The sequence below is a fragment of the Anas platyrhynchos genome, chromosome 11 (assembly GCF_047663525.1).
Source record: "Anas platyrhynchos isolate ZD024472 breed Pekin duck chromosome 11, IASCAAS_PekinDuck_T2T, whole genome shotgun sequence".
Lineage (NCBI taxonomy): Eukaryota > Metazoa > Chordata > Aves > Anseriformes > Anatidae > Anas > Anas platyrhynchos.
This window is the reverse complement of record NC_092597.1, coordinates 16476072-16492056: the sequence shown is the minus strand read 5'-3', so window position 1 is coordinate 16492056 and position 15985 is coordinate 16476072. Positions and strand designations below refer to the sequence as shown.

At 41.1% G+C, this 15985-nt stretch overlaps 1 protein-coding gene across 15 annotated transcripts in view; it reads left to right on the top strand.

The window, feature by feature from the left end:
* The window catches only part of ARNT2 (aryl hydrocarbon receptor nuclear translocator 2), a 114037-nt gene extending 100269 nt beyond the window's left edge, over positions 1 to 13768 (top strand). For all 15 annotated transcript variants that reach the window (XM_072043463.1, XM_072043462.1, XM_013106565.5 and 12 more), the window contains 4 exons: positions 1853 to 1991; positions 4095 to 4260; positions 6775 to 6911; positions 9341 to 13768. In XM_072043463.1, coding sequence (XP_071899564.1) covers positions 1853 to 1991; positions 4095 to 4260; positions 6775 to 6911; positions 9341 to 9439 — 541 coding nt within the window. In that variant the 3' untranslated portion in view covers positions 9440 to 13768. The remainder of the gene's footprint in view (positions 1 to 1852; positions 1992 to 4094; positions 4261 to 6774; positions 6912 to 9340) is intronic.
* Positions 13769 to 15985: the final 2217 nt, after the last annotated feature.

Genomic DNA, 15985 nt, shown 5'->3' with positions numbered 1-15985 from the left:
TTCATGTCACCATTCTGCAACTGTGACACTGAAGTTTCATTCAGAGACTGTTGATTCCAGGAATTAGAAACCATCTGCAAATTATAATTTTATATAAACCATTGTGTTCTTAGGGTTATAATTGCTAATAATCTCAGTGGGGAGAAAAATAATCCCTCTGCTTGTTTTGTCCAAGTAAAAACCAAGAGTAACTTACAATACAATGCTTTCCTGACAGTGAACTGAAATGTCTTTTAGTTGGATATTGTATATTAGTGGATGGTTGACGTGCCATCTTGGGGTTTGGCATGTGTTTTGTTCATTTCCTTTGTTCATTCCTGATGTTTAACTGTAGCTTTATTTCTCCTGTTCTATTACATCGAGTAACAACACAGACTAGCATTTTTACCCCTGATGAGCTGTCCTTCCTGAATGCTCTCCAGGCAGATCCATTAGGTTACTGAGCCCAGCAGCCTTTAGGCACTGTTTTTTAGACTCATGGTTTCAAACTGTATGCTCCAGATGCCGTCCAAGCCCTTCAGACGATGCGACTTGCCAGTGTGGCTGAGAAGGTGTTGGCATTAGGGCCAGCCCTCACGAACAGCTATTGTGTGCTTCCAGAGGTCAGCCAAAGTTAGATGGACTTTTTGGTTCACATTGCCCACTTGGGAGACTCTGTGCTAGTAAAAAATAAAAATAAAAAGTAATAATAATACAGACACTGCAAGGAATTTCTAGACACGCAGTTTTAGGCAGCTGAAGACAGGACAGCAAATCCCATATTCAGATGCCTGCCACATTTTGCTTACTACTGTGGGAAGTATTTAGTCAGTCTTCTCAGAGGATGCAGGTTCCTGCGTCCTCTTTGCTCAGCCTGGTTTACTTCTTTTCCTAATCTGCTCCCTTCTTTATCTGTAAAATGATTGTGAAAATAGACAATAGCAGTGGCATTGAAGAAAGACTGAACCATTTGATTCATGTACAAAAGCTTTTTTATATGTTGTCTTCATTTATATTTATTTAAATATTTATATAAAATATGTATAATTTTGAATATACATATATACTCATATACGAATAGCATAAACGCGTATTCATAATGTGTGGTTGTATATATTCAGTTGTTCAAGTGGTAAAGTCCTTTATATTATTTTCTTTCTGATTAGAAATGTCAGGGAAAATTCTCTGTAGCAAAATTCAGCAATTAGGAAGCATTAACATATAAACAAATTCTTTTGGAAAAGAGTTTAATTCCATGTGTGTACTTTTTTAATTCCACATTAATTTCATTTTTTTTCTTGATTATTGTTTTGCCTGAATATATAGCTACATATTCTTTATTAGCATTAATTGATAGAAACGTGAATTAAAAGCTTTAATTTTTAATATATAATGCACACCTCTTCATTTTCAAGGTAGGAAACAAATGAGGATGTATTTGTAATTATCTTTTTGTGCGTCTTCATTTAGGATGGCATTTCAGCAAATGCTTAAATACTGTTGACTTTTAGCACAAATTCAAAATGAAGTACCTGCCTAAATACTCTCTGCAATCAAGTTTTTTTTTAGTGCATTAGATAATAAACTTGGATGGAGCTAAGTGTTTATGTACAGTGTGCTAGATTACATTTTTTTCTTGCAGGGGATTATAGAAGTCTAATTCAAAATAATTTTGTCGACTGTGTCTGTTTGAACCTTCATTTTAGAATGCCAATAATCTTGATAGTTTTCTAGTGGTTCTAATTATTTTTTTAATTAATACAGGATGAGCAATTAGTTTTACTGAGATAATTATCAGGATTTCAGTATCTGGAATACTATTTGTGCATTGAGAATATATCCTACAAGCTGGGCACTGTTTCTGTTTCTTTAGTTCATCTGTGGTACATGTGCCTGGTGTGAACGACATCCAGTCTTCTTCATCAACAGGCCAAAATCTGACACAGATATCTCGCCAGCTAAATCAGAGTCAGGTGGCCTGGACAGGAAATCGCCCACCATTTCCAGGACAGGTACTGATTAAAGCTGTTCTGTTTTCACGGTCATTAGAGATTTGCAATCCCTCTTCTTTTTACAAAGGGATTAGTAAACTCCATTTATACTGTGATTAAATGTACTGTGTTTGGTTCTCAGAGGGAAATCTGTTCCTCCACTTCTGTTCCTTGACAGGTTATAATAATTTCAGACAGCAGCCCTATGTCTAACTGCATTTAGTTTGTAATAGTGTTCATAATAGCGGCAGTCACTGTACTGACATAAATCCCAGTAGAGGTCTCCTGCATTTATTTGTATGTGTGCACTGAACGAAATAAAAGAGGACAGCTGCTGTGCGTTAGTATTAAGCTCACTCCTTCTCTCTTTCTTGGACCAAGGTCTAGCCCCCAGCAATGTTACCCACAGTTAGCAGCATTACCTGGAAGTGGTACATACAAATCCAGGCATGAATTTGGAGCAGAGGCTACTTAGTCCATTGCCCTTCCATTAACCCTGCCTGGTGCAGCTGACAGTGTTATGTGTACTGGAGGAGATGTGTTGGCACATCTTTCAATGAAATGCCCCCCTTCAATAACATCAGGGCTGCATTAACCCAGAAATCACCTCTTGTTCTGGGTAACAAGAAATAAATGTGTCAGAACTCTGTTAAAGACAAAGAATATAAAATTACCATGTCTGATCCATTATTTATGCTGGTCTTAATCACTGATTTTCCATTCTTTAATAGGCTAGAATGGCATGGTGGGGTGGGCACCCCACTTTTTGTGTAACTGAGTTATTTCCACATTAATCACGTTGATGCTGCATAGCCCTCAGTGTGCCATGGTTATTCTGTTACACCTGCTTAACGAAATATAGTTGTAACGTTGACACTTTTTTTTTGGAACGATATGGAGGATGCTAAAAATGATGTAAAAAAATTACTCATCTCTCTTTCTGTCCAAGTCAACGGAGTTTATATGTGAGCATGGGGAAATTGGAATTCATTCATCCATCCTAAACAAATAGAGTTAAGCCTTGCAGAAGTAACACATCATGCTCTCATTGTCATTGTGGAAGCCTTTCGAAATGTGTGATGTATTAGGTTGGAACTGAGCTGAAGGCTTAATAGCATCTCCATCATATTATATGCCTGTTGGGATCTCTCTTCCTCCCCCAGGTCCCTTGCATTTGTCTAAGAGAGTAGCTTCACTTGAGCGCATTGATTGCCAATAAAAGTGCACATCATTAAAAGTATCTAGAGATGTAATCACCTTTAACTTCTATTTGTGGAACTGATTAGGCAGTGAGTTTTTCTTGGAACTGCTGGATTTGTTTGCGACGCAGGAGATGGGAAAGAGTTTATAAGCAGATTTTATCTGTAGCATTATATGTTGTTTTAGCACATTATTTTGGATGAGGCGCTTCACCTCCCTTAGTCTCAATGTACATGTCTCAAAGCAGTCTTGCGGTGTTTAATCATTTGTTTTACATTCTTGGAGATCCTATGACAATGCCATTATGTAGATGAAAATGACACCAAGTTGTTTTTTAATACCCTTGAACTAACTTGGCTGCACAATTAAATCAAAGTTAGACTGTTTATTCCCTGGCGATTCACACTCCCTCCCAAACCTTTTACAAGGCAAAATAACTTTGCTCCTTGTAGTTCTTAGGCAGGGAGAGAGCTTTGGAAGCTTCTTTGGCCAGTTTCCCCCAAGCACTGAAGACTCTAATCACCTGAAAACAATTTATATTCTACAAGACATTCACATAACTGATTTTACTGTGGTACTGCAAAATCAAAACATAGCAAATAAAGGTGAAGTCTTAGTAGCTGTTCAGTTTGAGATTAATCCTTGTAATAGAGGCGAAGGAAATCATGTTTTTGCAAGTAGCTCTGTTATTGAGTACATGCAAGTTAATAAGCAGGAGAGCTGTGTTGGTTTATAGCTTGTTGTGTTCTTTATGCAGCAATAAGTTGGCTTTGACAGAAATTAAACATGGCTGAGATGGGGATAATGTGCCCGTTTGCATCTGCAGAATTTATTAAGTCTTTGCTTTGCCTTGTTAAAATGTGAGTCTGCTGTGCTGCTCCTCAACAATAAAACTCATTCCTTTCTTATTCCCTTATTCCTCAGCAAATTCCGTCTCAGTCTGGGAAGGCTCAGTCATCTCCATTTGGGATTGGAACAAGTCACAGCTACCCAGCTGATCCATCATCGTACAGCCCTCTTTCCAGCCCTGCCACCTCTTCTCCAAGTGGGAATGCCTACTCTAGCTTAGCAAACCGGAGTGCAGGGTTTGGTAAGTTTTAAATGAGGTAGCACAGAAATGCACATAAAAAGGAAACTCTCCAGCAGTAACGTAGTTTAAAATCCTCCAACCTTTTCTTTTGGTGAGTCGGTTGGGAAGCCTAGGATGTAAAAGGATTCTGCTTTCTCCTCTTGAGCACGGTGGACTGAGATGACATGGTCCCTCCGTGATATCTCTCCTCTACATTTAGTAGACTTCAGAATGTTGTGACGTTTTGTGATATGAGGGTACTTCTATCCTCCGTAAATTGTGTCATGATAGATTCAAGAATTCCTTACATCACTAGTACATGTCCTCACAAGTTGTGGCCAGGAGGTTCAGTCTCTTTTCACTTCTAATGAGATTACTTACATGGAATGTTCAAATTTACATTCCTTCAATTTTTCAACTTCCCTGACTGCATAGTATCATTGTCCAGAGATGGCTTGCTTAAGTGTGGCTGGACACAGGATTTTCTGTACCTACAGTGCTGCTAAAAGAGTAAAAAAAAGAAATATGGATCTGTCAGTGAGAAGCACAGATGGAGTCCATGAAAGATGATGTTGCTGGCTGATAATAATCTGCAAAAAGCATAGGTAGCATCATGCTAATGTGTGTAATTTTCTCTTCTCTCTTGAGAATACCATGGGAGCAGCTCTGCTGCAGGTCAGCCTCTCTGAGAGCAGACCTGTGCTGCATTGCTTAGAATAAGTGCAGTGAAATGGAGCTCTTCCCACAGAGCTTATTCATGACTCCATTTTCATTTCCACTAGGCTTTGTACATTTGTTTATGAGACAGCCTTGCATTTCAGGCCTAAGCTACTTGGCAAGAACCCTTTCACCTAATGAGAAACATTACCTGACCTACATCAGTTTGGATGCTATTAATAACACAGCCTTCAGAAAGACGAATGTCTTCAACCTCCGGCTGGCAGTAACCGTTTTGCTGAAAAGAAGCATCATTTGCCTCACTGACTTAATTTCAACGTATTCTTCCGAGAAAACAAATGTTGCAGCTTTCTTTTAAAGGGTAACTTAGATGAATTTTATTTTGGCCAATAGAGTGACTGTAGGATTTCTGAGTCAGCTGAATTACTTGTTGTGGTAATGTCAGTAAGGGAAGAACTATAATTATCTATTTAAGCTGTGATAGAAATACGTCACTACAGCTTGTTTACTCTCCTGTAAAATGTTCACTTTATCTGTTTTGCATGGCTTAGCTGGTAGTCAAAAAGACAGGATTAAGCATGCGTTCCTTTATTCGCTAAAGCAATGACTATGGGATAGGGATTGATTTGACATTATAGGATCTGGTTATCAGAGACGTGGCATAACGTGGTGTGTGGAAATTTGGTGCAGGAAATTTGGCAGCTTTGGCAGAGGGTGCTGGTAATCTGGAAGAACCAGATCTACGCAGCTTGGTTCTTCGCAGCATTGGGAAGACAGGCAAAAAGTAGTAGAAATGGCTATTAAAAAAAAGAGAGAAAGAGAGGGGGAAAAAATAGAGGAAAAGTGTAAGCCTGGCAGCAAGCTTTCTAAATAATTCTTAGAAGGGGATATTGTAAATAAGAAAAAGAAAATTATGCAAAAAAAAATTTAAGTTCAGGGCCAGCTTGTGCCAACCTGTATAAGTACAGGGTAAAATGAGCTCAGCTAAAGTGTGAGTTGTGACTGTGCTCATGAAAAGTGTATGTGTAACAAGTGACTGAATTAATGTGTGTGGCATCATGTTTTTTTCTGGCATACTGTTTAGAAAAAACTCATCTCCCCAAAGTCATCATTTTAAGTGTGTTTACCATAAAACCGTGTTGTTCCCATTACTTTCTGTGAAATTTAAATGGCCTCAGACTTTTAAGAAGCCATCAGCACATGAACAGGATAATAATTTGCTATAGGCTGCCTGTTAAATAAATCATTTTGCATCTGTAATATTGGCGAACGTGACAGTCCAGCACAGCACTCTGCATTTAGTACAGCAGTGTCTGCATTTAATACAGCAAGTCTGTTGCCTGTTGATCTTACTGATTTTACATCTGTTTACAAAATCTGAAAGTGTGCTTCTCAGATAAACAGGTAACTGTGCAGGTAACCCACTGCTGCAGCAAGGATTAGTCTTTTAAAGAGACAGCATTTGGATGTTGCAGGTTGCTTAGCTTTTAAGTGAAATGGTAAATGTTAGTGACTAATTATGGCCAATGATTCTGTTTGTGCCTACAAAGCTGCAGAGGGATGCTTGAAAATTGTCTTCTGCTCTTGGCTTATGGCGTCATGGCACATTTTGCTGTTAACAATTCATCTGCCATGTCTGTGCAGCAAGGGCAGTGAGCTTTGCTCTCAGGTTGGCACCCACCCTGCCATCAGTGCTGAAACTGCCTTTGGCTTCCACCCAGCGGGGCAGGGTGGCACTCAGGGTGCTTTTTTGGAGAGGCATTTGCAAACATGGGCATCAGCGGATGAAGCCTCCAAAGCAGGTCAGTGTTTTGAAGGAGCTGCTCTCTGATTTCTGCCTTTTCTTTCCTCCTCCAGCTGAAGGTGGCCAGAGCAGCGGCCAGTTCCAGGGGAGACCATCCGAAGTCTGGTCCCAGTGGCAGAGCCAGCATCACAACCAGCAAAGTGGGGACCAGCATTCGCACCCGCAGCCCAGTCAGACGGAGGTGTTCCAGGTGAGGAGAGCTCACTGAGCCCAAAGTCCCTCTAACAAGTTCTTATGGCCAGTTTGAATAACCATGGCTCTTGATGAGCTCTGGGGCTAGCAGGGCTTGGAGCAATTACCTCTTGCTGTGTGCTGCTGTGGGTTTGCATTGCTAGGGGCTGGTGTTAGCTACAACTGAGATAGTTCTGTTTTTTTGCCAAAGAACAGCATCTTTGGTGATTTAAAATGTTGCTTTCCCTTCTTTTTTTCTGCCTGTACTTAGAGCGTAGGTATTTTGCAGAGAAGCCATAAAATAGTTCCACCTAGAGTGTTGTCTTTACCCTGGTGCTGACCTCTGAAATCCCAGTCAAGTCCAATTAGACATCAGTCTAATTCTGGATAGTTCCAGCAGGAAAGGAGTCTGATGCTGCATAGAAGAAAGCACCCAATGAGTTTTTGAGGCTAAATCCATTCAGATATTGGATGATTGGCAAATAATCTTCAGCTACCTGATTTCGCAACATCAAGTATTATTTTTGGCCTTCAACAATGGATGGAGTGGTCTTTATAAGTTAGCTTATAAAGTTGCTGTCCTTGTGTAACTTGTTTTTAAATTAAATGAAGACAACTTGCAACAAAACAATGCAGATAAGTACAAAAAAAGACAGCTCAAGCCCCAAGCAAGGTTTAGAAGTGGGGCACCTCATTATCTTATTTGTCTGCAAGACTGGGCTCGTGCTCAGTTGCTCTCAGGAATGCTGCAGAAGAGGAATTAGCCTGAAAATGTTCCTTTGTGAGGCCATGGTTCATTCACACAGGAACAAATAACATCACTGCATCTAGAATAACTACCCATCTTCGTGCTGCATGGCCAAGGCAAGATAGATTTGTTATATCTCTCTATAAGCAAAGTTAATCAACTTTGCATGTATTTTAACCCAAAAGCATCTTCAGGATAATTCCAGTGGAGCTGATAGCAGCGTAGTTCGATTGCCCACAGAGATGCAGGGCTGCCCACAAGCAGCATCTTGCTTTTGTGTCTAAGGCAAGTGCTGTGTCCCAGCAAATGTTTTTTGAAATTATGGAGAAGGAGTGCCAAGGATTAAATGGGAGAAAGGAAGAATTAGACTCACCTGCAGAGTACTTGGAGGTGAATTTGCATTTCGAGGGATTTAGGGTAATTACTGGATGTGATGAGAAAGTTGGATGAGCTTGATTGAAAGGCCTCCAAGAAGCTGCTGGGGCTGTTTGTGCCTGAAGCCAGCCCTGGGTTAGCTGGACATGAGGAGAGAGGCAAAACTCGAAAGAGGAGCTACCCTGCCAGTCTTTACCTGAGGAGACCTTGCCTCAGAGGTCCCAGCAACAGAAATACCTTCAAAGGGATGGAAATTTAAGCAGGCAGGGGCAAACAAAACTTCCCTTTGGCTGGGGAGGAATGTGTGGAAAGATAAAGGCTGACTCTGGCAGCTTGGAAACTGCCAGTACTGTCCACTGCCTCATTCTCTACTGCTGATAGCATGATACAGAGACCTCAGATGGATTTTAATCTTCCTTTATTTTGGGGCTACTGCTCAGTACACAGCTGCTCTCAGTAGTTATTCCTTCACACAGCAGATCTGGTGAGCTTTCTCATTTGTTCTTTAGATTTTGTTTTATTGTAAGGATAATGATCCATCCATGGCAAAACTTGGCTTTGCAGTAAGGGCTTATTATTGTAAAGACTGACAGGAAAAGCAAGCATAAACTCTGGTTTTCTCAGCAAGGGATGTCTTTTCCCTGTGGCTTCAGTCTCCGGCGGAGAGGAAAGGTTGAGTGTTTTTGAAGCCTCCTGCAGGGACCTCACTTGGCTCAAGACACGTGGGAGCAATTACCATGAAATCCCATTTGTTCTGAGGAGTTTCTGCCATTTCCTCTGCCACTGCATGTGCAGGAAGGCTGCTTGGGCAGCTTGTCAGCCAGGGTGGACGTCCAGGCTTCAATGTTCTTCAGAGGAGGAAGATCAGTAGTATGTTCACTAACAGAGTGCTACTCCCCAAACCCATGCTGACCTAGCAGAAGCTCCTTTTGGTAGGATATAGGAGTGTGAGAGATGTTGCATACTTCCCATGTAGTGCTGTCCTCAGCGAAGCCATAGAGTTTGCTTCTCTCCATGTGTAACTACCCACTGCACTGGGAATTGTCTCAGCCTGGGACCAGCATGGGATGGCTCAGCTGTGGTTTACTCAGAGGAGCAATCTGAAACTTCTGCACTGCTGACACATCCAGCACAGAAAAGCTCCAGCAAAACCATAAGCAGCACATAAACCTTAGCCCAGTATCCTGCAGAGGTCTGGTTTTATCTTATTTATCTGATCTTTGGCCTTTCCTGGTTTTACACTGAAGAGATGAAGAGGAAATGGTTTGTGTCTGGGTAACGTGTGAGAAAGTGACACTTCACTTTGATTTTTCCTTATCATGCAGGACATGCTGCCAATGCCGGGGGATCCGACGCAGGGTACTGGCAATTACAACATTGAAGATTTTGCTGACCTGGGCATGTTTCCACCATTTTCTGAATAGCTTGTGAAGCAGAAATGGAAGCTCTTCTCCAAGGCCCCTTCAGTGTATTTTTGGCTCTGCTTTTTCTGTGTTGCATTTCTGTAGAAGCTACTAAACCAGAAGACGCATTTCTCATATTTCAGATAGTGGTGTAGGGCTTGCTCTTACCTCCTTGGGGTGCGTCAGTGCCAACAGAGGAGCTCCAGCTCGTTAGTGTTCATTGACAGCTCCATTTTTTTTTTAATGTCATCTACCTCAGAGATCAAAAACTTTGCTTGATTGAAAAAAACAATCTCTGAGTCTTAAATATTTGAATGTGAATGATACCTAATATTTCCTTTTGAATGGTAATTTTTAAATAGATAATGAAGTAACAAAGACTAACAGAGAAAAGGTAAGGTAATGTCTTGTTACAGTGCCTACCGCTCAATTTCGATGCCTTGCTTTAAGCTTAAGTTTCTGGAAGCAGACACAATATTCTGTTTTCTTTGATTCTTGTAGTTCTTAGGTCACTTTAAATGTGAGATTAAGCAACATAATGTAGGCCTCTCTCACCAGAAGATTCAGCTCCGCCTTTTCTAACTTAAACTTGAATGTGTGTACATTTTGGTACTTTATGTATATCTTGTGCTGTATGAAGTGATTTCCTGTACTGGTTTCTTTTGCCTTTTAAATAGGGTCCATTCTGGAGCATACTGAGAAGGCTAACAATATGTGGAGGATTTAGGTATTGGAGGATTCTCCATCACTTCACATAGTGTTCTTACTTTTAATTCAGGTGGTTCTCTATTCAGAACAAGCATTTACTTACATAAGCTATTAGTCTGATTTTGCACTGAATTGAGGCCTATAACTCTATACGTTTCTCACTGGCTGCTTTAATTTCTATTGTTCTTGCTTTCCCAAAAATATTGCCTCATAAAAATGACTATGAACACACCAAGATCGTAATTTCTATATTAGCTGCATTTCTTTTCTGTGAAGTACTTTTTATACTGTGAAACCTCACATTTTAACAGTGCAAGGTGGTGGCCTAGTACAATGAAATCATTCAAGCTCATTTGCTGCAAGCAGTGAGATGGTTTTGTAGTGTATAATTTTTTTAGAGTGAGTTGGTAATAGATATCAGTTGGACTCCTGTCCACTGCATACACGGTGATAACTTGAATTTTTGCTTGGATCCCCAAGCAATCTCTTCTGTTCAACCCTGTTAACCCTGTTCTGTTAAATACGGGATTTTCACCTTACCAAGTGTTTTGAGGACTCTGACTATTCTGAATGCTATATGCTTTTCCACAGAGGTAAGTGAATCACCTTCCTCCTGAACTAGTCATTTACCACATACGCTCATCAGAAATGTGGTAGAAAGTTCTTTATTTGGTATCTCATATGTATGATGAGTTACAAGAGGTTGGGTTGAAAGGTCAACATTTTTATCTGTTTCTTTGGGATAGGAGGAGAAGAAATGGCTCACAAAGGACAAGGAGCCCAGAGTTCCTGTGTGCAGGGTTTCTGTGACCTTTGAGGTTGGAAGGTGGTAGTCAGGCTTCACAGAGGGACAGGGTCAGCTTCCTAAAGCCTTTGCATGTTCAGGAGCCATTACGGACAGGCCTCGTGGTGAAAGGCACTGCAGGCTGCTGGGCTGCAGCCAACGTGACACAGGGACACGGCTTTCACGCGTAGCCACAGGGTGCTTTTCCACATGAATTTGCTTCCCCAGCCCTCGGGTAGAACAGCATGTAGTTTTCAGTGTCCAGGAAGAGCCTTTCCTACTGTTTCTCTTGGTAAACTTGGGACCAATCTCTCACCCTACGTGCAAGTGGGGCTAGGGACTCTTTTTTTTTTTTAGGAATTTTTTAAATATATCTAGATGCAGTACTGCAGAGGCCTCAGGTCTCCTGGTCTGTACTTGCCTGACCAAAATCATGCTGAAAACAAATTAATAATAACAAAAAAAAAGTCATATCTCTTCTCTCCCAGAGATAGGGAAAATACCTTCCTAGGTAAGCAAGCCATGTGCTTATGCACTATTAATTTAAATACATGGATGTTTATTCTCTTGGAGCCTTCTCCCTTTCCACCCATGCTGCTCAGACAAATGACTGCTCACTGAATTAGATAAACAAAGCTCTGCTGTCCTCAGAGTGAAATTCAACAATTTCTGTAAAAGGTGCAGAGATGCTGTGCAGGCTGGAGGGGGATACAGTCAGCATCTGCATGATTTTGTAATCAGGAGCATTCTGTAGGATCTAATCACAGGGGAGAGAGCAGTAGATGAGCAGCTTATATCTCTGTGCAGAAGACACTCGACGTGATAAATTTCAGTTCTAAAATTTTTTAAAAAACATTTGTCTGTAAAGTGAAAAATGAATGAAAAAAATGCTGTTCCTCTGTTTCATTTAACCTGACAGACTGCTCTACTTATAATTTATTTTTGTTCCCTGAATTCAATTTAAAAATAAGATCTATGTAACTTTCTTTTTCCTAATATCAGCAATGATAACTTCCTCAGTGTATCATGTTTTTTATACTACTGTTGAAGGCTTCTTGTGTACCGAATTTGACTGTGCAGTTAAAAGTGCACTGTTAGCAGAATTTCAAGCATGTCTCCCCTTTTTTGTTTTGTTTTGTTCTACATACAGTATTATTATTTTTTTAAGCCAGTATGCCAGAGGCATCAGAGCATGGGCTGCTGCTTATCTTGTAGAGCACCCCTGCCTTCCTGGTTGGGAAAGGGGGTGGCTATTCTGTTATAGGGCAGCCCGGAGAGCACCAAGTTTGGGTTTTCCTTGCGAGCCTTTTTCACCCTCATTTGCCATCCAGATGCAGAGCTTTCTTCTCATTTCCCCCCTTCCTTATCTCCCAGCCCGGTCCTGGCCATCACATCCTTGTAGCACCTTGCCATGCACAGGTGGGGAGGTGTGGGGCAGCCCTTCCCGAACCAGCGAGGAGGGAGCGCTTAAACAAGCTTTAAGAGTTTGGCAGCTTCGTGCTTCTGGCCAAGTGAACAAGCAAGCTCAGCGCCTGCTGCTGCTGGGCATCCCGCGCTGCCGTGGCTGCGTGCCGCCGTCGTGTCAGTGGCTTGCTCCTCTGCAACAGCCTGGTCCCGGTTCTTGTGGCACAACGCGCCGTGTCGCCTAAGCTGTGCTGTATCTTTCTGTCACGTGTTTGGTTACTAAAGCAACTTACTTATACTATAGCTGAAGTTATGAGGTGCATTTGGAATGCTGACGTCTTTATTACGTGCCGTTGGTGTAACTTTTGCTGGCGCTTTGGCTGCCGGTTTCCGGAATTTCACAGGTGGTGGTTTTCTTGTTTCTTTCCTGTTTTTTTAAGCTGGAAATAAAGCTGTGATTTCTGATCGAACTGTGTTGCAAACACAGTGTTTCTTGAAACCGAATCTTTTGATTTTTAAACTGCAAATAATAATGGTCTGGGTGAGTTATTTCCTTGAGTGGGCATGTAGATTGAGATTTTAGATACTAAAATATTTACACTCGTTTATTCAAAAAAGCAATCCTGTTTAACAAGAGGGACTTCATCACATTACTTATTACAAGTGCTACTGGCAGTACCGACGTTTATGCTTTAACCAGATAGTTCCATTTGTAGCTTTGTTGCTTTTTTTTTTGAAGTACAGTATGAAACTGTAAATACTTCTTGCAGTACTGCCTTTTTAACTCTTAATTACTTTTGGCACAGTGTTAAATAGTGTTGGATTTACCCAATTGCTATGACATATATTTTTATACATAGGTGTACTCTTTTTTCGAGAATAATACAGCCATTTTGTCATTAATGCCTTATCAGTGTCATACTGCTGTTGCTCTTTGTTTGCAAGGTATCGAGTGGACTAATTTCTAGTTCGGATATTTTCACTTTTCCTGGCAGTGCTCAATTTGGATTCAGGTGATTTTTTGCCAGAGTCACATTTTTCACAGCTGTTGGCTGTGAGAAGAGGAGAATGCGGGCTTTGTTTTGTTTCTATTAATGGAGCAAAGAAAAAGTGAGGGCATCTAATTGTCTGTAGAAGGTCAGTCTTTTCGTACTTTAAACCAGAGTGTATTTCTTGGAACTGAGGACTGGGCACTGATTACTTTGTGTAGATTAATGGTCTTTAAAAAAAAAAAAAAATCTCAAAAATGGGCTTCTGTCATGGTTAGGCACTTGGTTACTTATCTGTTTAAACTCTTCATATTGATGTGAAATTGTGCTGTGGATAAAGTGTATTTTGTACTTCTGAATGTTCTATATTTATGACTAACAAGTACAGAATCAGTTGTGTGTATGTATAACTAATGACTGCCTTTTTAAATTTCATTAAAATAAAAATGTCATGAGCTGTTGTTACTTCCTGTCTTTTTGTAACTAAGTAAGGTCTGTTGGGAATTGTCAGGTGGGAATTAACCCTGAATGATAAGATTCCTGGCAAAAATCAGAAGATCAGGCACGGATCTTTTCTTTGAAATCTTCTGTGCTGTGTGGTTGTGCATGGGAAGGTTCCCTCTCCTTGTACAAAGGCTGTCCAGAGGGAGAGGAATGTTAGTTTGAGATCTCAAGTTTGAAAGAAGTTCCAGAAAAGCATTAATCAACAGCCCTGTTCTGCTGGTCGTGCTGAGGTGTGTGATTTGGTATCTGCATTGTAGAGCGCTTCATTAGAGCACAATTGATTTAGAATTGATTCATAGTCTGTTGCAATTTTTATTCAGTCTCTGGGGTGGCAGCACAGTGGTTTCTTTGTCCACCTTTCGGTCTCATTATTCAAAGTTGAAAAATACTTGTACCCTTCCCACAAACATTCCGGTGACCTTTCCAGACTTTCTTATGTAAAGTGCATTTGCTTTTCACAGTGCTTCTTCATTGTATTTATACTGTATTTCTTTGCCTTCTTGGTATTTTGTGAGCGGGTTTTACCTTGTTAATAAATCTAAAAAACTGATGCCTTGACCGCTGCAGGGAGCTGAAGATGCTGTGCTTCAGGGCATGCATTCCTCTTTCAGGGTAGGCGGCGTTTTCACAGCCCACGCTCCTTTTTAAGGGCTCTGCCTGTGGAGAAGAGGCATGAGCCCTGCTGGGGACCCAGTGGGGACACCCACAGTCAAAGCAGGGCATTGGGGTGTCCTTAATCAGATGGTGGTGATGAGGACTGGTTGAAAATGTTCCATTCACACTGTTTTGCTGTGAAAATTGGGTCTTCAGCAAAGTGGCCTTCTTTTTTTCAGTAGGTCTTTGATAAAGGTATGCCCAAAACCATAAACCCCCAGAAATGCTTCATGCCTTCATCATGGCAGCTGTTTGTTGCTTTTTTTGTTGCATTTAGGGCTTTATTTGCTTTCGGAAGGACATTATCCAAGTAGAAAGGAGCACACAGGACGAGTGGTACAGCACTACCAGGCAGGGTATGGTGTGGCTGGGCTCTTACAGGATCCCTCCTGGCACTCCTTTCGGATTGATGGCCATTAACCTGTACTCTCATATGCTAAATCAAGGGTACTGCTGGGCACCATGATGACAACTGGCTGTGGAATTGCTGGGGACTATTACTGTTCGTGTGGAATTCGGGTTTGCAGGTACAGAAATGGAAGGGAGCCAAATGTTCAGTGACAGTTGCTGTGGCACGGCATGGTGGTGGGACACCATGGGAGAAATCAGGAAAGAAACACGTGAAAGCTGATGCACAGGGAAGAAATGAAGTTGAGTATATCCCAACACTTACCACCTTTGGCTCTATAAACTGGCGTTAATGACTCATAAAAATAGCTTAAGTCTTCATTATGATGATAGAAATATATTTTTCTTAATTTTTCCATGGGAGCTAATTCTTAGCCACATTTCCATCAGTATACCATCATAGTTCAGGAAGTATTACTCATTTAATTTTCCCAGTTTCTCTCCAAGTTGGATATAGTGGGGACAGATACAGATGAATTCTTTCATCCTTCTTCACCAAGTTTTTGCATATTCCTGGTTGGAAATACTTGGCAGCATCTTTCTTCAATTTTCTTGTTCTGTCCCACATAAAATGAAACAGAATCACTTGAAATGTATTAATGGATTTGGGATCAGGTCCAGAGGTTGCGAGGGCATCTTTTCATTAGCTCTGGAAAAAAATTATCTTCTAATTATAGACTGGCACTAAATAGTAATATACAAAATGTGTCATTTGGGACCCAGCTGAAAAAAATGTCAAGTGAAGGGTCACACATAGAAGATGCACATGCAGCAGTGCAATTACCATGGCTCTTGCAGGCAAAATTTAACAGCTGTACACACATTGCTGTAATTACAAATATGCAGGCACAGCTCAGAGGGACAGAAGAAAGCCCCAGCTGCAGCTTGGAGGTCTGCCTCAGCTCGTGTGTCCTCTTCGAGGTGATTAAATTTTCCAGCACTTTGGTGCACCTCTGCCTCTTATAAATAGCAGGTTCTTAGCGAAGAAGGTGAGGTTTTAAATACTTGAAATGGTTTTAAAAGCAGACTTGAAGCACTGTAAGGCTGCTTGGTGCAGCCTATCATCCAAAGTATGTTTGGGGTGGCTCCCGGGGCCTTCACGCCCAGCTGCCCGTC